General features: G+C 39.9%; 1 protein-coding gene across 1 annotated transcript in view; it reads left to right on the forward strand.

Moving 5' to 3' along the window:
• The first annotated feature begins 1932 nt into the window (after positions 1-1932).
• Positions 1933-25688, forward strand: part of cdh31 (cadherin 31) — a 41405-nt gene continuing 17649 nt past the window's right edge. The window contains exons 1-6 of the mRNA XM_048546840.2: positions 1933-2173; positions 2451-2550; positions 17127-17323; positions 17659-17814; positions 21127-21282; positions 23889-24033. Coding sequence (XP_048402797.2) covers positions 2027-2173; positions 2451-2550; positions 17127-17323; positions 17659-17814; positions 21127-21282; positions 23889-24033 — 901 coding nt within the window. The 5' untranslated portion in view covers positions 1933-2026. The remainder of the gene's footprint in view (positions 2174-2450; positions 2551-17126; positions 17324-17658; positions 17815-21126; positions 21283-23888; positions 24034-25688) is intronic.

Here is a 25688-nt window from a genome sequence, read left to right on the forward strand (position 1 = left end):
TCCAGTGATTCCCAGAGTGGAAGTAATCTAAGTAGATGTACTCTGAGGTCAATTTGTGACTACTTGTTTGTGATTTTACATATAAATGAATTTGGGAGCATTTTCTGTCAATTGCAACCTACAAATCCAGGTCTACGCCCTTTAGGGAGATAACTCTACTGCAGATTTAGCAGATGTGGGAGGACATCACCACCTTCAAATTCCCTTCAAAACACATACTCTCTTGACTTGGAAATGTATTGCTGTTGCTTCACTGTCCCTGGGTCATTACCATGGAACTCCCACCCTAACAGTATAGGTGGTTTACTTTGATTACACAGACTGCAGCAGTTCAATAAAGGAAGAAATTATTTACATTTACTGCCTTTTAAATTTTAGCTATGATGAAATGTCACAGATATCTACTAAATAGAGTCATACAGCATGGAAATAGACCCTTTCGTCCAACTCGTCTATGCCTACCAGATATCCTGAATTTATCTAGGTGTGGAGCTGGAGGAACATGGCAGCCCAGGCAGCATCAGAGAAGCAGGAAAGCTTCTCTGATGCTGCGTGGCCTGCTGTGTTCCTCCAGCTCCACACCTTGTTACCTCAGACTCCAGCATCAGCAGTTCCTACTATTCCTGAATTTATCTAATCCCATTTGACAGCTTTTGGCCCGTATCTCTCTTAACCCTTCCTATTCATATACCCACGCAGAAGCCTTTTAAATGTTGTCATTGTAACAGCCTCCATCACTTCCTCTGGCAGCTCATTCCATGCACACACCACCCTCTGGGTGAAAATGTTGCCCCGTAGGTCCCTTTTAAATCTTTCTCCTCACATAAAACCTATGCCCTCCAGTTTTGGACTCCTCCACCCTGGGGAAATGACCTTGTCTATTCACTATATCTATGCCTCCTCATCATTTTACAAACTTCTATAAGCCTCTGATGCTCCAGGGAAAATAGCCCCAGTCCATTTAGCCTCTCCCTATTGCTCAAACACTCCAACCCTGGCAGCATCTTTGTAAATCTTTACTGAACACTTAAAACTTTAACAACATCGAATGCAGTATTCCAAAAGAGCCCCAACCAACGTTCTGCACATCAGTATCATGACCTCCCAACTCCTTTACTCAAAGCAACAAAGGCAAGCAGGCTAAATCCCGTCTTCACTATCCTATGTACCTGCGGACTCTACTGTCAAGCAGCAAGTGTTTATATACAGACACAATAGTTGCATGATGATGTCCTGGTTGGAAAAAAAAACACTGAATAAGGTTTTCTGTATTTGAAACAACGGCATGTATTTCTAAAGCACGTTTAACAGTTGTAAGGAGTGTCCTGAAAGGGGTACAAAAGGACGGGGAGATTTCGAGATTAACTTCTAATGAAGGAGAATCTGCTAAAGTTGACTCAATTAACATCGGGGCTGCTGATCCACGCCAGAAACAAGGGAGGGTTGATGAAAGACTAAATTTCGCTAGACTGCCCTCCTCTCTAGAAATTCTGGTTTACAGAGAAATGACTCCTATACATTTCATCATCTAGAATGGCTTCACGATAGACAATATCTGAACTTGAATTCTCTCCAAATATGCAGAACAGTTGCCTTAAGTTAGCACTGTCTACTCCAGTCACCCTTGTTTGGAATGTAACCTCCTTTTTCACCGATCTGTGCTGGGGTCAAACTCGACATTAATGCAGGCGCTGCCCAGATCCACAGTACACAAATGGGATTGATGCCAACTTTCCAAGAGGCCGCTGTCCAGATAGTTTACACTTAGCAAGTTATTTTGATGCCCGCTCCTTCCAGTAAACGGCATCATTTCCGCCACCTTCCCCTGAAACTGGGAGTGGGGGAATTTATTACAACAGTTTCAATCACTGGGAGCTGAGAGCGTCGGTGCGTCGCCGCCGCCTTTACCTGACGCCAGCTTTACCCAAAATTGGATACAAGCATCCGGGCGTCAGCCAATGAGAGAGAAACTCACCTGGAGACGTCACCTGGATTGGCAGCGATTGGCTTCCAGTTTTGGAGAAGGATGGTGATCGGAGAGAAGGGGAAAGTCAGTGAGAACGAGGAGGTGGAATTCAGAGGCAACAGGCACAACGCGTTTTGGAAACTGACTCGTAACCCAATGGGGAGTTACAGGCTGTCGTTTCTGGGGATAGTCACCCTCCTGCTCCAGGTGAGTGAGTTCTACTTCTCACGAGGTTAGACCGTGTACATCTGAATTCTGGCGAAGGGAGGGGGGCAAGACCTCCGGTTTGTTACACGGTTCCCCTAGCCCTGCACTCCATATCTTCAGTTTCGTATCAATTTCATTATCGGCTGAGCTTTCATCCGAGCGAGTGCGAATTATCCCCGTTGCCGCGGCGGGGGACCCGGTGTGAGCTGTAAACGGAGGGGAAGGATGGATTTGTGTTTGGTACTTTTATTTGATGTTAACCTGTCCGTATCCACAGGTTTGGAGCGGCGAGGCATCGACTGGATGTAAAGGGTTCGAGCCAAAGAGCTACACTTTCAGGGAGCCGTCAGTGGAGGTGGGACAAGTTCTGGGCAGAGGTAAGAGTTCAGGAAAGTACGTGAGGATCGGCGGGGATTTCACACGGAGAAATGCGGAAGCGAGACTGAGAACCTTGGGGGTGGGAACACAGAAAAGGGATCGAGAATCCTTTCCGGATCCCTAAGAAAAAGGGATCCAGTGAGAAGGAATTGAATTTTTTTTAAAAGTGCCCTCGGTTGTAGAAGAATCCGAGATCCCGTTTCTTTTCGCAACCCCCCTCTCTTTTACCGGAGGAATTGGTGATAAATACATTCACAGAGAATATCTGCTGCCTGTGTTGAGGGCGGTGGCTGGACTTTCGATTCTGCTGGTCTCGCCTTTTGTTCAACTTCTTGTTCAATCTTCAACTATAGCCGTGCTACCTTTTATATTCCCAAATTCTCCAATATTGGCAAGGAAATTTCAGGTTTTAACATGAGTGGGGACCCTGTTTGTTTCCTAGTGGACTGTTTGTGTTTCGAGTGCAGTGAAAGGAAGGAGAGCTCGGATGAGAGAGTTCTATCAGCGTTTCTACACTAACAACCCCCTGATCTAATCTAAAGAGGTCTCGAGTGTGTGTCATAGATATTATTTTAATTTCTCTACAAAATTTTAACTAATCATGGTGCACAATGCTGTGGTCAGTGAATTACTGTTACTAACATCTGCTCAGTACAGCTAAGTCGGAGAAACACGTTGTCAAAATCACCCTAAGGCTTGTACAAAATTAATTTAATTTTCTGGGAAAAGCCCCGGAACACTCTTTTAGCTTCCAAACAGCCCCGATCAGATTATAATGCGTTTTACCAACTAGGTGATCCCTTTTAAAGCACTGAATTATCTCTTTTACGTTTTAACCAGCTGTCCTATTTTTCATTCTATAAATTCCTGCTAACTTCATTCAGGGGAAATTGGTAATTGATTCCATTGTTTGCTCCTTATTTTCTCTACTTGTTGAAATCCCCTGTGTGATGACTTGATTTAATTTTACAAAATGGATGCCACCCAAGTTTCACAAAACAAAGTCCAGCTCACCTGAAAATGTCTTCTGCCTGTCGGAGAATAGGGCCACTAAAACAAATACTTTCTATCAAAGGTTTTCTGTCCCTCGACTGAAATTAATTGGTCAGTCTTTGGAGAAACTGAACTTTGAAGTCCTTGGATTTCAGTTGAGATTTGTTCTCCAAAGTTTCTGAGGTCCCTTTGGGGAACGTACTTATGGCTTTCATTGTGGAAACAGCCAAGACATTTTCTTAAAAACTCGTGTGGGTGGCCTGTCAGAAATTACTGCTGTCTCATCAACACATTTTAATTTGGTGTCACATTGCACTCTGACTTATTTATAGAAGTCAAATTGACAACAAAAAAACTTTTTCCAGTTATTCAATCAAGTGCTACATTCCAATGTCAATGAACGAGATTTGCTGTCTGTACACAGTTTATGCGCATGCCCTCTCTGTATTATCAGGATAAATATAAATGACTCAAATATTATTCCAAACCAAGACTACAAAGCATGCAGATGAAGTGGTTTATTGTGAAGAGGGATTTGTGTGCGTTGAAGAGATTCGTTATTATGCATGAATTGGGTAGTCAAAATGCTGTAAAGACTTTCTGAACACATGACAAAATAATGTGTCCAATCTTGCGTGTCTGTTTTCTTGCCAATTGTTTTACTATGTTTGTCTCTAGTCAATTTAAATTCTCGTGATTTTTGTTTATGTTCGTCATTTCACGGTGATCAGGACAACAAAAGCGTGAAGAGTTGTATAACAAGGAAAATGGTTCCTTTTCATTTACTGCAACTGGTATTTTGGCTTTTAGAGATGATAGGAACTGCAGATGCTGGAGAATCTGAGATAACAAGATGAGAGGCTGGATGTACACAGCAGGCCAAGCAGCATCTCAGGAGCAGGAAAGCTGACATTGTGGGCCTAAACACGAATAAGACTAATAATCTCCTTCATTCTTTTGAAATAAAAAAAACGATTTTTCTGATGAGGGGTCTAGGCCCAAAACGTCAGCATTCCTGCTCAGCCTCCTGTGTTCATCCAGCTCCACACGTTGTTATCTTGGCTTTTAGAGATGAATGTACTTTTGTTTCAATGTTTTTTGATGTAATGTATGATAGCTCATATACTGTGGGAAATGACAAGTCTTGCCACTTCATTTCACTCTGTATGCCTTTATCATGTAAGCCAAAACTTGAGTTATAGTGGAAATAGTCAGTGGTGTGTCTCCAAATGCATGCTTATGATGCTTGAGTGTCTGATATTGAGCTACGAGCTGATGCTTTTTCCTAGAAATCCTTTCTACCCTGTAATAATTTAAATTTAATTTTAAAATTAATTTAAAACTTAATACATTTGATTAATTTTGATACATCTTTTTTTGGGCAGGCTGTTGTTTTGTTAATTGCCTCTGTTTTCAACCTCTTGTATTTGTCATTATCCTAAGTAAATTTGTATGTTTTTTAGTTTTGTCTTGTTGTTCCCCTCTCTGAGCGAAGCAGAGCATATGTCAATTTTATCATTTAAACTACTACTCTGAGGTTAGCTAACACAGTCTATAACAGAAATCCTTTGGCCTCTTGGGCTTAGCTGTACACTCAGGATTTAAAATAATGTCTTCTCTTCACTCTGATCTAATGCATACCTAGTTCTCCAGAACAAATGATCTGAAAGAATAGGTAACAAATAGTAATGTAGATTGAGATTAACATATTGATTAAACAATGAGAAGAACTTGCTACACTTTGGGTTGTACCATGAATTTCTTTACATCCACTGGCGGATGGTGCGGGTTTACTAGGACATTAAAGGCAGCACTTCAGGCTAATGAGGCTGTAAAATAATAATGCCATGTTAGGTTTTGACACTAAAAGGTATAAAGGACGTAAACCAAAAGAATGACTCCCCATGAAACCTTGCTGGACTTTGATCTGAAATACTTGATGCAATATTGGGTTCTACATCTTGTCAGAATAATCAGTGGATACAATGCCTTTTCACCAGGGTGCTACCTTGTATGATAAAATATAAATATAACTTGAATATAATTTTTGTATTAGAACATTGCAGTTTATAAGACAACCTAATAGATGTGTTTGAAATGATTTCAGACAGTGGCCTGAGTCAGATTATGCCATAGATGAGCGGTTTAGAATGAAGGAGATTGTTAGTCTTCTGAGCAAGAGATGCTTGCACAAATCTGAGTGGAATTTAACTTCTCGGGAAGGAGTTGAGGCTGCAAATGTCAGAATTAGATTGGATAGATGGTTAACAGACTTGTGCTACATTCTAACAATCCTTTCTATCTCTAATCACTTAAGATTAAATAATCTCTGCTAACACCTCACTTTCAGGAATGGTAAATGTGATTAAAACTAACAACTGATTAGACTAGCTTGTTAGAGTGATTACATGATTCTTTGCATTGGCTGGACTCTCATTTCAAAAGCAAATTCAGAATTTGTTTGGCAAGTTGTTCATTTATTTACAGAGGTGAAGAACCAAGATCCTGCCTTTCCATCATAGCAAAATGTTGTGACCTATTCCGATCTGAATCCAATGTCTGCACAAGTGACAATAGATTTTTTTTAAAAAATGCAAATCTCCCCTTTCGTCCACTGCATCCCAAAACCAGCCCAGCTCATCCCCGCCTCCCTAACCTGTTCTTCCTCTCCCCTAGCCCCTCCTCCCACCCCAAGCCACACCTCCATTTCCTACCTACTAACCTCATCCCGCCTCCTTGACCTGTCCGTCCTCCCCAGACTGACCTATCCCCTCTCCACCTATCTTCTCTATCCACCTTCGATCCGGCTCCCCCTCTCTCCCTATTTATTTCAGAACCCTCTCCCCATCCCCCTCTCTGATGAAGGGTCTAGGCCCGAAACCTCAGCTTTTGTGCTCCTGAGATGCTGCTTGGCCTGCTGTGTTCATCCAGCTTCACACTTTGTTATCTTGGATTCTTCAGCATCTGCAACTCCCATTATCTCTAAACACCAGCACAACCTGTTTGGCCAATAGTTAGTTACAGTTCAACAATACATTTTTGCAATTGTTATCCCTAATGAATGGTTGAATTTACTTGTTGGCATCCTGCATAAATATTTGCAAAATACTTTAATGGTTCAGTTGTAAATGATAAGAGAGAATCAAGTTATCAAACAACAAACTTTGAAAGATCTCTGCTTGAGTGAATTTTTCACAAGATTGAGTATTCAACACCTTGTAATGAAAAATAATAGCGAGAATCTTTCCAAGAAGTAACACTCTGTAGATGGCATGGGGGAAGGAACAAATGCCCTTAATTCTGAATTTGCTAAGAGCAAGTAAGACCTTGTTTGAAGTTTTATCCATATCATGGAGGTGGGAGTAAAAGGAACCATAATAACTGCCCAGAAGCATGCATACGTTCTGTTTGTAATTTATAAATTCAGGAGGTTTACCAAATTTAACAAGCATCAGGTCTTTTTCTTTTCTGTTTGACCATCACACAAGGTTTTTACTAATTTATTTCAAGGGCCACACTTGGCAGGAAGACGTCCAGCTAAGATGTCTGTTTATAAATATCTGACGGCACTAATGCCATTCATTACCTGTTGCCTGAAGCAAGTTGGAATGAAGTCTGTTCAATCCCTGAATTTAAAACTAAATATGTCTGCTGAAAACCATGCCATTTTAGAGTCCACACAACGTTGCAGGGAAACTGAATATCAACCAAATGGAATACATGAAGGTGCATGTGTACTTCCTTTTTTGGTTTTCCTTTTTTTTTCTTTAACTTCTTCCCTTCCAGCCAAGGAGAATCTGCTCCAGATTCTTCCTATCTCCTGAGCTCGTAGGTGAGGACGAGAGGCAAACACCGTGGTTCAATCCACATGAGATCTGCCCTGCTTCAGAGATACAGGATAACTTGTAATTTATTTTTGTGTGTTTAATTTACTAATGAGTGCCTACAGTGCTGAACTGACTCTAATTATTGCTGTTAGCACTGAGAAACTGAAGGTGGTGTTTGTGACAATCTTCGGCCTCTTGGAATAATTATCTTTTGTTTTTACGATTTTTGATGGTGCCCTGCCCAACAGATTTTTTTGTACCCATTGTGAATATGATGATGTGCTCAGAGCAGTAAAGCTATTTGCCAGGCATTTCTCAATTGTAATATTTGTTCCCCTGAGGCACGAGGCTGTCTGTCCAAGCCCCATTCCCAGGCTTGAATGCTAAAATTAAGGCTGCCACTCCAGTGAAGAACTGAGGGAGCACTGTTAGATGAGATATTAAACCAAAGCCTGCTTCCCTTTTCAGGTGGTTGTAAAAGAACCTATCTTCTTCATTTGAAGAAGAGCAGTGAAAATTGATATTTGTGGCTGAGATAGTAGGGACTGCCGATGCTGGAGAATCTGAGATAACACGGTGTGAAGCTGGATGAACGCAGCAGGCCAAGCAGCATCAGAGGAAGAAGGGTGCTGACTCGAAATGTCAAACTTTCCTGTTCCTCTGCTCAACCTGCTGCGTTCATCCAGCTTCACACCGTGTTATCTCTACATTTGTGGCCCATGGTTTTGTTTTCAGTGAGTAGATTTATATGTCAGCAATGTTAAAGATATGTGTACCTTCACTTGTCAAGCTCAGCATTTTTTAATAGTGATTTGGGCACCCATGTGACAGAGATCTTAGACTGTTGCATATATCAATTAAGGTCTTGGCATCTACAGTTTTAAAAAAAAAAATGCATTTTCTGACGTGGCAAGGAAAGCGCCAGTTTTGCTTCACCTAGGAACCTCAATGGCTGGCAACCAAAGATTATTACTTAGAATCATAGAATGTTTCATTACAGAAGAGGACCATTCAACCCACCACATTGGTGATGGTTCTTGAAAGAGCTACCCACTAGTCCCATTCACCAGCCCTATATCCATAGCCCTTTAAGTTCATCACCTTCATGTATACATCTAGCTTTCTTTTGAAATCTCTATGGAACCCGCCTCCACCAGCACATTCCAAATCTTAACAACTGAGTGAAGACGTTTCTTTGTCTTGGTCAGAGCTCTCTTGCTGAAATCCTTGAAATTGTGACCCTGAGTTACTGACGTACTTCTACATTTAGATTCTATAACGTATCATTAGAGTAATGAAGGAGAGAAGAGCTCAACTCCCTTCTGCAGGTGGTGGAATTGCCTTGTACTAACCCCACTGCCACCCCAAAAAAAAATCTGCATTCAAGTTATTGTGAGAAGAGCACCAACGTACAATCACCCCAATACAAGAATAGGTGATAACCTGAATTGCAAGAAGGAAAACTGACTGACTGGTGTAGCCTGTAAGAAAGTCACAAGATATAGGAGTCGGGTAGGCCATTCAGCCTAAAGAGTCTGCCCCATTTTTCACGAAGACTTGTATCTGGTCTGATTGTGGTCTTAACCTTTCTCTTCAGTCACCATAATGTCCCACCTTCCCCGATGTATGATCTGGGATGAAGAGTGTTACATGCAGCCTTCCCATGGGGTAACCATTTAAGTAGGTTCATTTGATATCAAGTTGTATGTAATTGTGTGGCCTGGAGGAAACAGCTTATTTTTAACCCTTCTTTTACTTGCGTCGGTTTTTTAGTTTTTTTTTGAAGCAGCTGCTCTTAAAGTTTTCACTGCAATTCACACTGCTGTCGGGATTTGTAAGCATCAGGCAGAAGGGGGGACAGTGTAAGGAAGGAAGAGTGGTGTGTAGGATAGAGGACTTCCTTATCAGCCTGGTTTTGACCTTGCCGAGGTGGTTATTACCAGATTCAGGCAGCTAACCATGGGTGTGGTAGAGATGGACTGTCTGTTCCCATTTACACGCTCATCTGTCTGGGAAGGAACATGCAGTGTCCACTGGTGCAATAGAGGTCTTTTTAAGTGCTGCAAAATTCATTGCAGGTGCTTTGACCTGTTGCCTCCTTTTTTCCTCTCTCCCTTCACAACCTCATGAAAGCAGACACAGTAACAATGACGACTTTATTTGTCAACAGCAGTAACATTCAGTTCCTCGTGCATGGTGACTAAATGACCTCAATTGTTCCTGACCGTTGACTCTGACTTTGCAGTTGACCGTACAGCAGTGGTATCTGGTAAATAACTTTGAGAGTTGTGAAATAAGTACCACATTCTGTCTGACAAAATCTCGGCTTTTGGTTCAGATACCTGTAATCCTGGGCTTGTCTGGACTGGAATGTCGTCCTGTATAAACAGAATGTCTACAGTTGAAAAACCAGTTTCTGTTGTTGCTTAGGGTGAGGCAAAATAATTGCTATCCCTGCATGTTTCAGTGCCTACAAGTTTAATAACTATGGTTGTGGGAAGCAAAGAAGATTTAACTTTAAAGACTTTGCTGTAATGCTGTCCTGTTGCAGATTGAATATATTCTGTTGATTCCTTTCTGTTCAGTGAAAATGTTTTCAGGTTTCACAACATTAGCACACGCACTCCATCAACAAACAAAGAAGAAGCAAACCTTTGGATTTTCTACCTAGTTTTATTTCACCGGTACCATGACTAACTGAAGTCTCCATTTTCTTTTGTCACTTGTTCTTTTTGCTCATTCTTGCTGTTACTTTCTCTCAATTAAACAGCATGGGATTATTAGAATCAGAAAGCAGTTTTAACTATTTCAATGTACATTATTCAATCATCAGGTCCAATCAACCACCCTTTCAAAATTTTTTCATGTTATCTACATGAACTAATCCTTTTCTTCCCCCTGGCCTTTTACAGATTGAACAACAAATTACTTTATTAATCTTAATTTTTCATAATCTGAACAACAAACACTTTGTACTTAAAGAAAAATCTAGAAAGCAAGTCCTTAAATTTGCATCCTAATTCTTCACTCTTTGTTTGAAAATTTCAATATAGATACTGTTTTGAGTCTTTGCATAACTTCTGCAAAAAACAGACTGTTTTTTCCTTCAATTGCTTTTATAGTCTGTTTGGTGCTGACGCATTATTGTAGGTGGCATTGTTGGTTTGTTCTTTTGGTTCCTTTACCTTTTAGAGTGCTGAATCTACTGCAGTGTTTTTAAAATCCTACCACCTGCACAGACAAGATTTGGGGTAGGATGGGTGGCAAGTGGGGATAAAATTTAGTTGAAATCCTTCCCTTTTTGCCTGTGATTTTTATCACTACCTTGTCACACACTGCAGTGCTCAAAGTGGCACTAGCAGTTAGCCTTTCTGTTGGTTCTCGCACAGAGGACCACTTCAGTGTTTAACACAGTATCTGCCTGTGTCCTTTTATGAAAATCTGTAAGATCGGACTCTAACATTGGTTTCCTCACTGAGTCGAACCTGTTGGAGGCAGGGCTAGAAATGACAAAACCACATTATAACTTTCCTCATGGGCTGGAAGGAGCAGCAGGGCTTCTCAAGTGCCAAAGGAAACCTAAGGCTTCCATTACTTCCATCACTGGTCTCTGACTAAGTGGTCAGATAGAGTCTTTCTCTCAATGGTCTGTGATGACTACCTCAGAACAGTCTGTTTTCATTTTAAAACTGTTGGCTGTTAAAAGGACTCGAGCCTGCTGGCTGCTGCTCTTTGAATCTGTGTTTGTTCAACTGGGAGTAAGACCTGAGGCTAGCAGTATCTGGATAAGGGTCTTTTCCATCCATTTTAATGAATTTCAAAAGACATAAGGGAGAGTGCTTCATTACCAGTATTTTAATCAAATTATTATAATAACATTATGAAAATAGTTTTATACAGTGCAATAGTAATGGAAGCCAGTTAAACCACGTTTTATCGTGTGTGTCTAAAATGTGAATGGAGCTGGTTTTTTTGTCAGCTTTTTTTGTTGTACTCTGATCCACGGCAAGTGTGTAGTGAGAATACTTTGTCGATCTAATTAGCAGCCATTCAGAGACTGACAGAACATCAGTATTTCTTTGTGAACTGATCTTGGTGCAGAATTAAAGCCACTTTGGTTTTATAATGGTGTAAGTGTTGTTTGGAATGGGAAGTCATGTTGAACAAAGGTAGCTGTGATCTACGAAGCAGTTTGAAAGGGGCTTTGAGACAAAAGCATGGTAATGTGAGACATTGATCACTATCAGATGTGGCAGCATATTCCAAAGACAAATGAAACAAAATTGATTTGTTCAGTTTTTAACTTCTGGAATGTAGGTGACCATGATAAGGCAGTATTTATTACCCATTTCTAATTGCACAAATGTCTCATGGGACTAGAATTACAAGTAGGCCAGACAACATTGAGGTAGAAAGGCATAAACAGGTCAATTGAAGTATTAAAATAATCTGGCAGCTTTCACGGTCACTTTTGTGGGTGTGCATTATCAGCAAATTTTTCTGATTATTTACTAATGTTCTCTAAATTTGCTAACAGAGGACCTTTAATGATTAGGCTACAGTACCCATTTGTTATTGAGTTGAATGCACTCTAGGATTATAACAAATTTCCTAGGCAACTTATTTGATCTAAAACAATGGAAATTGGCATGCTTGATCAGGCTAGTCTGGACAAGTTGTTTTCTTCAGCCATGCAGACATTACCACAGGATAGCAACCTTTTTTAAGCTGAATTGCTGTTGTCACCTGGATTTTGCTGGAACTCACCTGAATCCTAGTCATCAACAATACAATCTGCATGTACTATTGCCTTGCTAGTCACCTGTACTGGCATCGTTGAGCATTTTAACCTGATTTTTAGGTTTGTTTGAAAGGGTAGAAAAGCTGACTATTATGTCATGTGAAACTAGATTTTTAATGCTGTTGTTATCCAAACAAGTAACATCAAAAATGCTTCATTTTGTTAGTGCAACTGCTAGCAACTATTGAAAAAACTGTTAATCATTTCATGCTTGCATGTACAAGCACCCAGTAGGCAGGCAAATTTTATTGATATTTCTTGGGGAAATACCCACATGACTCACTGATATTACTGTCCTGAGTTTCTACAACTTCTTCTATGAAGAATTTATAAAGGAATGTTCAATCAGCAATTTTTGTGGGGAGAAAAAAACAGGATAACTGCAATTTAGCGAAGGGTTACTCTGCAGGTGCAGACTTTTTCAGTGTTTTCAACATTCCTTGATTTGTGTTTAGACTTGGTTTGAGTTTCATGTTGCACTCCTGCAATTAGTTTGTTCTTTGTTCTTGTCCTGTCGCCCTACATTAAACAAGATTTCAAAAGATGACATTTGCCTTTTAAGTTTTGAAGATCCACTGCTATCAAGCTTTCTTTGAAACATCTGTAATTAGCAGCTTTGAGGCTGGGGCCTGTAGTTTATAATGTCTTTATTAAGAATTGCTTTTGCTTCCAAAATTATACAGTTGTAGCTTTTCAATCCATTCATGAGCAATATTTCAATTTTTGTAATTCACATTTTACCTTTTGACATATCCACATACATTTTCTATATTTTGTGCTGTTTCTTGAAAGTATTGTTAAAATCCACCTTGTGTTACTTAGAAATCTCCCTTTTTATCACTGGTGAAACCTGATACTGTATATCTAAACCAATGAACTAGATTGCAAGGATTAAGACCACCATAAAGCTACTAATTTTGCAACCAAATAGCTCGCTCCCTTGTTTTTCTAGCTAAAACAGTGTGCACAACCAGATTTATTGTGTTTCAGTCTCTGTCCAAACTTTCGAGGCGCCTCAAGTGTATGTATATCATGATCTCAGACTGGGAACAGAGTGAGCCCAAAGTGTTCAAGTGTACAGTGAACAACTCCAGTACAACACTTCTGTTTCAAACTATCTTCAATATCACTTTCTCCTCCATAACTTACAGTATCTAATATCTGAATCAGAATAATTGTTAACCAGAAGCACGTCAGATGAAATTGGAAATGCTATCTCTGGAAGGATTCTGAATCCATCTTGGGGTGGTGTTGGTATACATCCTAATATTTAAAAGCCCAAATAAATTGCCTCACATTTTATTGAAATTCAGAGCTCATTTGAATACATACTGTAGTTGATTTTAAATATTGTGACTTTGATAGCTTGTAAACATTTAGATGTCCAGTTAATGAAGCTATTGCGTGAAGTGTTAGCTCTAGTGAACAATGTAATGGCACATTATTGATTTTGATTCTGGTTGTAAAGGCATATTTAAGACAAATAACCATGGTGCATTTGAAAATAAACTAAGTTGCACACATATTGGAATCTCCTAACTTCTTCAATGTCCATCGAAAGCTTGCAGAGAGTTTGCTGCATTAGTTCAGGGACGATCAACAGGATGGGTGCCCAATTTGCACTGTGAATTCTCAACAGGTGTGGTTAAAGTTTGGGAATAATGAGCTTTATCTTTAACTCCAACATTAAATGGATGGATTTTGAATTCATTAAAATCTCGCTTAATACTGAATTGGGAAAATAAATAATCCATATTGCATAAAAGCTGTTTTAATTTTCCAATTTCATATGTCTGTAGTTAACCCACAGAAACTGTGGTGTTAAACCATGTCCTTTTTTGAATTGAGTTAACTCAATGTCAAGAAGAATTGTTTATGAGCTGGAACACAGTGGTGAAAGGATAGCACTGAACTTTCATGATGTTGATGATGTCTGTAGACCTCAGTGACTCTTTAAGAGGCAAATAAGAATTTTTCTAGAGCTTCTATGGTTCTTCTCCACTTAGCACATCTTCTAAAGGGGATCCGTTGTGAGTGAACAGGAAAAGCAAGTGAGGCTTTTGCAATGTCATATTGAAGATTTCTTAACTGAGATACTGTCAAACAAGGTGGTACAAATTACAGTATCCGATTTAAGATGAAGGATAAAAAGCAACATTAAGGCAAGGAGTAAATTAATCTTCAACAATAACGGAATTCTGAAGAAATTACTGTCTGTCTGCATCTGACTTGAGTTTCTTGGTCAGCAAAATTGTTTGGCAGTAATTAAGGCTGATCTTATTTTTATAAAATCCAAATACACCTGAATAAAGTGAACAAAGATCCAACTTAATGCCCTTCATGTTGCAACACTAAAATATCTCTGATGTACCACTATCACAAGACTTGTGGAGGAACAGGGAAAATGAGATTAAAACTTCTGATCTCCACATTTAGCTCTATCTGGTTGGCTATTAGCTGAGAAATAGAGGTAGAAAGTTTAAGTGATTCTGTTATTAGTTTGGGTAGAGATGCCGCAGTCTTTAACTTTCAGGTTTTCTACCAGCCTCAAATTTCCTTCCTCAGACATTAGCAGTGCCTCTTTACAATGACTGTGATGAAAAGTACACCTCTATAGCAAAAATTGCATTTTACTATTTTTCTTTTGCTTGTTCATTTAGTGATTGGAAGCAACTTTATTAACAATGTTAAAGCTGTATCCATTTCTACAATTTACTTTGTATGATGTACATTCAGTTTGAGTGTTTTGCCTTTTAATTTCATCAATATAAAGAAGGAAATCTGTTTTTCTGATGGCGTACCCAATTTGGATCTGTCATCTGAAAAATAGATTCAGGGTTCAATACCTTGTCCACTCTGACTTGATCTCATCCTGAATAGAGATAGGGTCTCTTCATTTGGTCTCTGCTCCTGTTGAAGTGGAAGTTAAAAGACACCTTGTGTGCTTGTTTCTGGTCACTCTGCAATCCTTTACACCAGTATTGTCGACATGTGACAATAACAACAGGCTTACCTCTGTCTCCTGCAGTTGAGCAGTCTGTTGACCGTGACTATCCAGGCACTCAAAGTGAATTACCACTTTGATGTGATAATGGAGATTGAGCACACTTTATGGACTGAGTGCTGGCAAGTTCACAAGGATCGAAGATAAACTTGAGGGAGACCAGTGTATCTAAAAGCTAAATGGAGTATGAAAATAAGTGTTGGGCAAGAAGATTATTAGGTGACCTTCTACACTGATTGTCAATTAAGTTCATTCGAGTAGCCTTTTCAGGGTCACTTGAGGGCCTCAGCACACCACTAACTCAACCAAGATAATAAAATGTGAGGCTGGATGAACACAGCAGGCCAAGCAGCATCTCAGGAGCACAAAAGCTGACATTTCGGGCCTAGACCCTTCATCAGAGAGGGGGATGGGGGGAGGGAACTGGAATAAATAGGGAGAGAGGGGGAGGCGGACCGAAGATGGAGAGTAAAGAAGATAGGTGGAGAGGGTGTAGGGAGGGGATAGGTCAGTCCAGGGAAGACGGACAGGTCAAGGAGGTGGGATGAGGTGCTCCTGAGATGCTGCTTGGCCTGCTGTGTTCATCCAGCCTCACATTTTATTATCTTGGAATCTCCAGCATCTGCAGTTCCCATTATCACTAACTCAACCACTTGCCTTCCGGCCATAGAGTTATCTCACCTTAGATGCTGCTGGACATGCTCGGCCCCTCCAGCACTTCCTGTTCTTATTTCAGATCTCCAGCGTCCAAAGTACTTTTTAATTGAGAAACTTGGCTTGTTTCCCAGCAGGGCTGGGAAAATGTACTGACCTTGCTGAGTTGAGAAGTGGAGGGCTGTTGTCTCTACTTGTTCCATTCTGAAGCTGATGAAGGTGGCTGCAAAAGATCAATCCTTGTCTCCAATCCCCTTGACCTCTCGCCTCTTGGCAAGATTTGCCTTGTCAGTCCTTTGCCATTGCAGGGCAAAGCTTTAATCAGTGGTATCTGGTGGGGTGGGACTTCAATATCAAAGCTTATGATTTGCTGAGAGACTTGCCAGTCAGCTCTAAAGTGGCTGATTGGATCTTAACCGGCAAGCAAGTTTGCTGCATCAGGACAAGGATCCATCACCTCTGAAGTCACTTACACCCCCAGTGCATGGAGCACTAAATCCTAGCCTTAGTTTGTGCAAAGTTAGTTAATCTCCAGGGACAGTAGGGAATTGCAGTTGATCAGCAATGGGGATTTTGATCACTTGTGTCTCTATTTCAGAATAGGGCAGGATCATGTTTTCTTTTGAAGTTCATTTCCTTTATTAATTCTAACTAATTCATGTCCAAGCTTTAAGCTCTCTCATTCTTTCTTTCGGCGTATCTCTCCGCCTCTCTACCTTTCTGGTGTTCCTTAAGACAGCCCTTTAAAATATACCCATCTGATCAAGCCTTTAGTCATCCGCTTGCCTGATTTGGTATCACATTTGCTTGTTGTTGTCACACTTTATTATCCTTATTCAATAAGGATCTCGTGAAGCACTTTGCGACATTTTCATGGTATTAATCATGCCACGTATACACCAGTTACTAAATGCTCCAAAATCACTTACTCATTCGTATTGCTCACTGAGGTGTGTATCTGTTGCATGTTGTGTGTGTGATTGGAACTAGAATCTAGCAAATTATCAGTACTATCATGAATTGAGGAGAGAAACAAAATAAAACGTGAAGATTTAAAGCTGCAGGGAGAATTCAGTGAGGCATCGATAGAAGAGTGACCCAGGTGTATATACTGCTGGGCAGATTAAATCTGTAGTGAGAATTCTGTTGTATCTTGTGATAGCAGTACAAAGTCCATCCAAAAGGAACATTTTGTAATTTTATTTATGACTGCCATTCAATATGTACCTGAACTGACTCGTTCACTGTTGACAGATTGGTCTGAATAATTGCTTTCTTTTTAATTTTTTTTAATAGTTCACTTTGACTGCAGTGAACAGAGTGATGTGACATTTGAAACAGATGATCGCCGCTTCAAAATACATAATGATGGAAGAGTTTCTGTTAAAAATGCAATGTCCCTACAAAACCAAACAAGATTTCTTGTTATGGCACATAATAAGGCAAAGGAAAAATGGGATGCTGCCATTACTGTCCTAATAAATGGAGAAAAGGTAACTTTTTAAAAAAAATTCCTATAAGTAAATGTCATCCCCCTCTTTAGTGCTGTGAACACATTACAGCCATATGTTTAGTGAAGAGTTATGACTTCTGTAATTTTCATGTGGCTTGCTCAACAAACATGCCTTGGACATGTTTGGAACCATCCAGATATAACCCAATTTCATTTTGTTTTAGCAATTGTAGCAAAGTGTCAATATTTTATTCTATGTTCTTTGTAAATTTAGTGTCTAATGTTTAAATGTATATATGTTCCTTTTTTGAGAGAGCCTCAGTATTTTACCGAAACATTGAATTCACTGTCAAATGCCCTGATTTTGCATTTTAGCCAAAAATCTCTGATGATAACTCTGGGAAAGTCCTGATTATGCGGTCTCAACATTCGGCAGGCTCTTCCCTGAGAAGGAAGAAAAGAGAATGGACAATTCCTACTATCAACTTTCCAGAAAATGAGAGAGGAGATTATCCCAAATTTGTTATACAGGTTTGTCATTACCGTGTATAAATGTGGTTATATGGCAACATTTTTGTAGCAACATAAAGTTACTGCACCAATCGTTCAGATTCTTCCCTTGAAGAACAACAAAAGAAATTTAAGATACTAGGCACTGCAAAAACGAGCCACATGCAGTGAAGAGAGAAATGTTGTTACTGTGTGCTATTTTCAAGACTTTGACACAGTGAAAATTGTTTCTTGTTCAATGCATTGCCATCTCTCTATTCATTTCAGACTTCAAATAACAATTCTGAATTAAAAAGGTAGGGTATACAAATAAAACAAGAAAACCATGATTGGAGAAGACAAAACTGAAAGCTTATCTTGCAACTAACTCTGAATGGCCAGTCAGAAGAAACTGTCAATGAAACACAGGAGACGATAAACAAATTAAACTACGCAAAATATTTTAATGAATTTTTAGTTTATATTCCCTCTGTCAGCTGGTCTTCTATGAATTCAAAACAAAATTTCTGACATATTTTGAACTGCATTTTTTTATGGCTTTTATTACCACCTGACTTAAACTCTCTACATACACTACGGCGATGCTATTATTCCTTAATAGGCCTGTAGCTTGATATTTTCCAAAAATGTCAGGCTAATTAAGTTAAATCTTTTTGCAAGATGCCTCAAAGTGACTATTTTCTACCCCCTAACGATTTGTAGCTGTTTCATCATTCTGTGTTGCAATCATATGTTTCTTTTGGAAAATTCCAAAAGGTTCTTCACAAAATAATATTGTGCAAATATTTGTAGCAATATTTCCAAGCTGTTCTTATTTTTTTAAAAATGACTAGATTATTTGGCTGGACTCCACTGGTATTGTACCAGTGGCCAGTGATGGTTGGCAGCCTGTCTACTGGTGAACCCAAGTCATCGATAATTCCTGTTTGAGGGCTTTACCCTGCTGTTGCTGGGATTTAACTGACTGTGGGAGAGACCTCTAACAGGACACCAGCTCAGTAAGTTTGAGTAGGTTGGTAACAGCCCTCCTTAACCAGTCCCAATGTTCTCTGGAAGGAACTCCCCCCTTTGTCCACTACGGGGGCTAGTCAGTTTGGCCTGGTTACTCATTGACTTCTACATAAACTCACTCATCCCAGTCCAGTGCTATGCATGCCTGAGATGATTTCTGAATGGCTGTTGGCTCCTGATTTGGCTGTCAGCTGTCAGAGATGGAAGTCCCATCTCCATCCCACAAGTGGCTGTTTCGTTGAATGTGGGGCAGCTGGTGTTCCCTTTTTTTATTTTAGTGGCTTCTCCACCCTCCAAAAGTCATTCAGCAAGTGCTCACATGAACTTTCTCCGAAATATCAGAAGTCTCCCTCTCCACCTCTGTTTGGTGCCTCTCCCCACCCCCACCACCCTGGCAGCTAGTAACATCACAGATTACACTGGGGATCCCGTTGTGAACCCATATTAAATTCCCCTGTGCTGCTGGTTGTTTATAAATATTATGACTCAATTCTGCTTGCTTTTGACAGTTAAGGGCTGGAAATCATGTAAGTGCAAACATAGCCTCATTCTGTGCTGTAATATGCTATTTGACCCATCACGTTCATGCCATTCTTTAAGCACCTATTTTACTCTAATCCCATCTCTTAGCACTTGGCCCATGGCCTTTGTTATGCTGCTTGAAGTGGTGGAATTACTGCTTCACAGCACCAGGGGTCTTGGTTCAATTCCAGCCTTGGGTGACAATGTGCAGTTTGCATGTTCTAACCACATCAGCATGGATTTCTGTCAGGTGCTCTCGTTTTCCCTCTCAGTCCAAAGATGTACAGGCTATGTGTGTTAGCCATGGTAAATGTGTGGGGATGGGATGGGATGGGATGCTGGGCTGGGTCTGGGTGGAATGCTGTTGGGAGGGTAGGTGTGGACTTGATGGGCTGAATGACAACTTTCTGCACCGTAGGGTTTTTATATTATTATAAACGATCATCTAACTATCTAAATGTTGTAATGATTCCTACATCTACCACCCTTTCAGACAGTGAGTTCCACATACCCACCATTCTGGTGAGGGGAGGGGGGGGAGAAAAGTCTTTCCCTTTAAGCTGTAGCCCTACTGATATGACCCCTCTACTAAAGTGAAATGTTTATTCTACGCCCGTCAAACTTTTTTGTTGACCTCAGTCAGATCCCCGACACCCCACTGACTCCGGCCTACTCTGCTCTGAAGAAAACATTCCCATCCTGTCAAATGTTTCATCAGAGCTGAGATGCTCTGGCCTTGCTAACGTTTTGGTGAATCGCCTCTACGTTCTATCTAGTGCGATCTTGTCCTCCCTATAGTGCAATTAATGTACAATAAATAATCATTGGAGACATGTTCTATTGAAGCTTTCTGTCTTTCACTTATTATAACAATTTGCAACGATACGAATGAAGGGTAAATTTAATTTTCATATTGAAGAGAGTGCTGATTGGTGGAGGCATTTAGAATGGAGAGTACAGCAGTTAATGATGATTGAATGTTAACTGACATGCTTTGATTTCAAGCCAGACAGGTTGACTCTGGTTCTTTCTATGGGCAATGCCATGGCCAGTGAACGGTTTATAATTTTTTTTGTTGAATTAAAACAGGTGCAAAGAACAGGTCCTGTGTGTTGACATATAAAGCTTACAGCACACTTGTGTTTCATGCTGCAAGGAAAACTGACCATCCTCAATCAGATGTCAGTGTCAATCATCATTAACTGCTACACTCATTATGGCAACATCTCTACCAACTAGAATCCACCTATTAACCAATCAACACTGTCCTTGACTATAAATATTGTTTCTCCCCTTCATTGGTAATCAGGTGAATTGGCCTGATGAGTACAAGATGAAAAGCTTTGGCAAAATGTCTCTTTTATTTTCAACAGTACTCAAGCTATGTATTACCAGATGACTATATGTTGATCTTCTATTTCTCTATTAATTGAAGCATAATTCTGCAGGAGTCCATTAGGACCTTCATTCCTCAGTATCACATGATCTACCTTACCTGATGCTTTTTTTGCTATTCCACATCAGCAGCTGTTAAGCTCTTTATACTATTATAGATTAAATCTGACGCACTGTCAGAAATGGGCACTGTTGAATTTCTGATCCACATTTTCCAGCTAGAATTAATAAATAGTCAAGGGACTGTGAATCTTGATGCTCTAGATTATTTTTCAAACCGAAGCTTCTCTCTTTTTTTCATCATTTCAATGTCAGATCCACTAGCACTGTTAAAATTATTGAGACTTGGAACTAACAGCTTTCAAAATGATGCACTCAATGTTTAATTTTTTTTTGTTTTTGCAGATAAAGTCCAGTTGGCAAAAAGAAATTCCTGTGCAATATTTTATCAAGGGACCTGGTGCTGATGAGCCACCTCTGGGCTTATTTACTATAAAGAAGGAAGATGGTTCAATTTATGTGCATTCACCTCTAGATAGAGAGCAAAAAGATTCATATAAAGTGAGTTTGTTTCTTCAAATCCTCTCGGTGGTGTTGGTGTTGTTTTCACTACTTTCAGTTATTGTTTGCATTGATCCAGTAACGAGTCCTACATACTGTTAATATAGAGGCCTTCCCTCATACATTGGAGCCGTTCCATTTAACTTGGAACACTTAGAATTGTGGGAGAAGTTCAAAGTTTGCGTTTAAAAACACTGGTCAGCACAATCCATTGTAACTTGTTTCAGCATACATTCCAACTTGATTTTGTCCACCTTTGCTAGATTAACTTCAAGCCATAAACTGACTGCTCCAAATAGTCATAGAGATGTACAGCACAGAAACAGACCCTTTGGACCAACTCGTCCATGCCGACCAAATATCCTAAATAAATCTAATCCCATTTGCCAGCATTTGGCCCATATCCCTCTTAAACCGTTCCTATTCATATACCCATCCAGATGCCTTCTAAATTGTGGAATTGTACCAGCCTCTTTCACTTCCCTCCTGGCAGCTCATTCCATTCATGCACCACCCTCTGTGTTAAAACGTTGCCCCTCGGGTCCCTTCTTAAATCTTTTCCCTCTCACCCTAAACCTATGTCCTCTTGTTATGGACTCCCCCTTCCCCACCACACCCCCACCCATGGGGAAAGATCTTGTCTATTTACCTTGTCCTTGCCCCTCATGATTTTATAAACCTCTAAGGTCACCCCTTAGCCTCCAACGCTCCAGGAAAAATGGCACCAGTCTATTCAGCATCTCCCTTTAGCTCAAATCCTCCAACCCTGGCAATATTCTTATGTTTTTTGAACCCTTTCAAGTTTCACAACATCCTTCCTGTAGCAGGGAGACCAGAACTGCACACAATATTCCAAAAATGGCTTAACCAAAAAATATCCTGTACCTAAACTCCCAACTCCTATACTCAATGCACTGACCAATAAAGGCAAGCATGCCAAATGCCACCTTCACTATTTTGGAGACAGTAAGGACTGAAGATGCTGGAAACTAGAGTCGATCAACGTGAAGCTAGTCAAACAGCATCTGAGGAGCAGGAAAGTCAACAATGAAGGATTTTGGCCTGAAAAGTTGACCACTTTCCTGTCTACCTGTGACTCCACTTTCAAGGCACTATGAGCTTGCACTCCAAGGTCCTTTTCATTTTGAAAATTAAATTAAGAACAATTGTGCATTATGTTTAAGCACTTGTGAACATCACTTAATTTATTTCTAGTATTATAGGATCCCTATAGGAAAGTGTGCCGCATCGTTTAGATAGATGGAATGCAATATTGACCAAGATATAAGAAGTCTGATTGGACTGAAGAAGTCTGATAAGAAGATTAGAAGTCTCTTGTATCTGTAAATGCTAGCAGTACTTTTTTAAAAATGTTTGTGAGCAACAATGCAAGCTTTTAATTCTGGGCATATTAACTCCAACTATGTCCCCCATCCCTAGTTGTATTGTAATTTATCCAGGCGTTGAAGAAATAATTATAGCTGTGATGATAGCAAATTTGCCTTTTATAAAAAAAAAATTATATTAATGTCATCACTCCTCAATGCACAATTATTTTGAATGTTGTTGTTAAGTCTCTTTTCTCCTCCTTTCTTTAAAAAAAGTTTTGGGGAAAGACTAAACTTTTTTTTCTCTTTTATAGCAGTTTTATTTGTATTGTTGAATTATTTGATGTGTGAAACATATTTCATTGGAACTGGGAGCTTTTATTTGTTGCAGACTCCGCCAATTCATGCTAATGATACATGAGCATTACACATTTAAGTACAAGTGAATTCTGTAGCTCATACTCACCGTAAAATATGAGACAGAAAACTTTTCCAAGTTTCTTGGAAATTTTAATCCCAATATTTTCTTCTAAGAAGGACATCCTCTTACTGTTTGCAACAACTTATTGATGGTCAGAATATATGTTTGTTTTATTGGATTTAAAAACCGACATCAGGTACAGGGATGTGTAGATTTACTAACCCTCAAGATGAAATATACAAGACCTGTATGTACTGATGATCAGACAATCCTTTCTGAAGCACATTGGGAGTTGTGCACAGGGACCCTGCAAATTCCCCATTCTTGCAGACTGAAGGAATTTCATGGACGATGAAAGATTCTCCTCAGCAACTCCTGGAACCCTTCAAAAATATCCTTTTTCAAATTGGTGGTCTATATTAGAGTGAAATACTTAACTGCTCAGAAAAAGTTTTTGATACACGTTCTGAGACATAATGCATATGACCCCAACTTGCCACCACCTGTTTCCACCCTGCCACCCCACAATATCCCCAGCCACTGCCAGACATGATCACCTCCTCCACCTCCCCTTTCCATCCCTAGCACCATCCTGTTGCTGGACACAGCCCCATCACTTTGCACTGAACACGATTCACCTAAGCATGCCCTCACTTATACTGCTCCCTGCCGCCTTGCAGCCTTCTGTTGTGAATTGTGGTGGCAATCTGCGTGAGTTTACTATTTCTTGGAAAACGTTAGTCAGCTGATGAGACTGTATGCTGTACAAGATTTTCATTGCTTTTTGGTGTTACAAAGTTGTTTTTGCAAGGTTTATCAGTTATTCTAATGGTTTTATTTCTATCCATTCTGCATAGCTGATAGCTGTCGCAAAAGATTCAGATGGAAATAATGTTGAACAACCCGTGGACATAATGATCAAAGTCATCGACCAGAACGACAACAAGCCTGAATTTACCTCTTCAACATTCTATGGATATGTTGCAGAAGGGGCTACACCTGGTAACTAGGCAATTTCTGTCTCGGATCAGATTTCTTACTCCCGAATACACCAGCTGGCATATTGTTTTACACTGATATCCCAGTCTAAAATATATTAACTGGTGTGTTTTAGACTGCTTTTCTTTGAATTTGTACTTGTTCACATAGTTGAATTTATAGCTTTGATTGGAGATTGTATTCAAAAATCTCATTGAAATTTTGCCTGAGTCAAAAGTTTGCCATCAATCTTATTAAATATGTCCAACTTTTTTCTTGTAACTCCTCTGTGTTGTTGCACTTAATTATGTCTTGTCTTTTCACAGCTGTTGTATGAAAATTTCATTGCCTATTTATTCTGAATTTTTGCTTTCTATATGTAGACTTTTCATGACCACTGTGTAAATTGCATGTTGAACTGACATTTCAGTTGGAGCGAAATATTTTGTGGGCCTACGGCCATATATGTGAAAACTATTTCCGGGACAAAATTTATATGCGCTGCTATCATTAGCTGTCCATCAACTCAAAGATGCTGTTCACACGGGGCTGAAAAATTCTGCCATGGGTCTTCATGTAGCTGAACAAGCTGCTTCTTGACCCATGAGTCTTTTGACACTAGGATCAGCCATCCCATGATGCAGAATGTAAAGTTTGCTTCCCTTACATTCCCTCTCGGCTGCCACTCTGCCTCATTAGGCATTTGGACCTGAAATGTAATGCTGCTTGATTGCCAAGGTATCACCACTTTTGACAATTGGTAGTGAGCTCCTCCCGGTCACTAGACCATAGGAAATAATAGCAAGAGTAGGCTTTTTGGCTTCTTGAGCCTGCTGCAGATGTCAGTGCTGCTACACTCTGTGAAAAGCTTCAGTGTATAAGTTCTGTAATGTGGTACAGTTAACAAAAGTTGAACACTCCATGCAATGTAATGCATTTAATCAGTTTCTCACTTTCTTGAGCTACATCTTTTTGATTTGGGGGAAACTTTAAAAGGAGTAGGGTGTCTATTCCTCGATCTGGTCCAGTCGTGGCTGACTATTCCCATATTCCTATATTAAATATCAAAGTAAATGGTTACAAGCTATACCCAAGCCTTTAGTTATCTTAATTTTCTTCTGCAATTACTTTCAGGGCGTAACTTTTAAAATGTTAGACTGTAATGCTTTGCTCTGCATTATGGTGGATTTTGCTTTCTTTTGAGCATGAAAGCCTATCTGCACAGGGAATTCTACAGCAGTTTGAAGTAGCTACGAGGTCCTGTCCCAGAACCTTCTCCAGGCTGAAACTGCCTAACTTGGTTCATGCTTAAAACTGTTGCCTTCACTGTAGTAACATTCAGCATTCTGCATCTTGCTTATCAAAGTAGCACCCTATCTAATCTTCGATGTAATAAAAAATGGCTGCATTTTAAAATCAGTAAGGACAGTGCTGCCAGCTGAAACATAGTGTGGCAGTAATAATAACTGCACGCAATTGTACTCATTAGGAACATGGATGCTAAGGTGGGAGAGCAGAAGGAGACATGTGGCTTTTGAAACCTGCTCAAACATTCAATAAGATTATGACTGATTTGGTTCTGGCCTCCTCTGCCATTACAGGAAAGATGTGGATGCTTTGGAGAGGGTTCAGAGGAGGTTTACCAGGATGCTGCCTGGACTGGAGGGCTTATCTTATGA

Source organism: Stegostoma tigrinum, chromosome 16, assembly GCF_030684315.1.
Source record: "Stegostoma tigrinum isolate sSteTig4 chromosome 16, sSteTig4.hap1, whole genome shotgun sequence".
Lineage (NCBI taxonomy): Eukaryota > Metazoa > Chordata > Chondrichthyes > Orectolobiformes > Stegostomatidae > Stegostoma > Stegostoma tigrinum.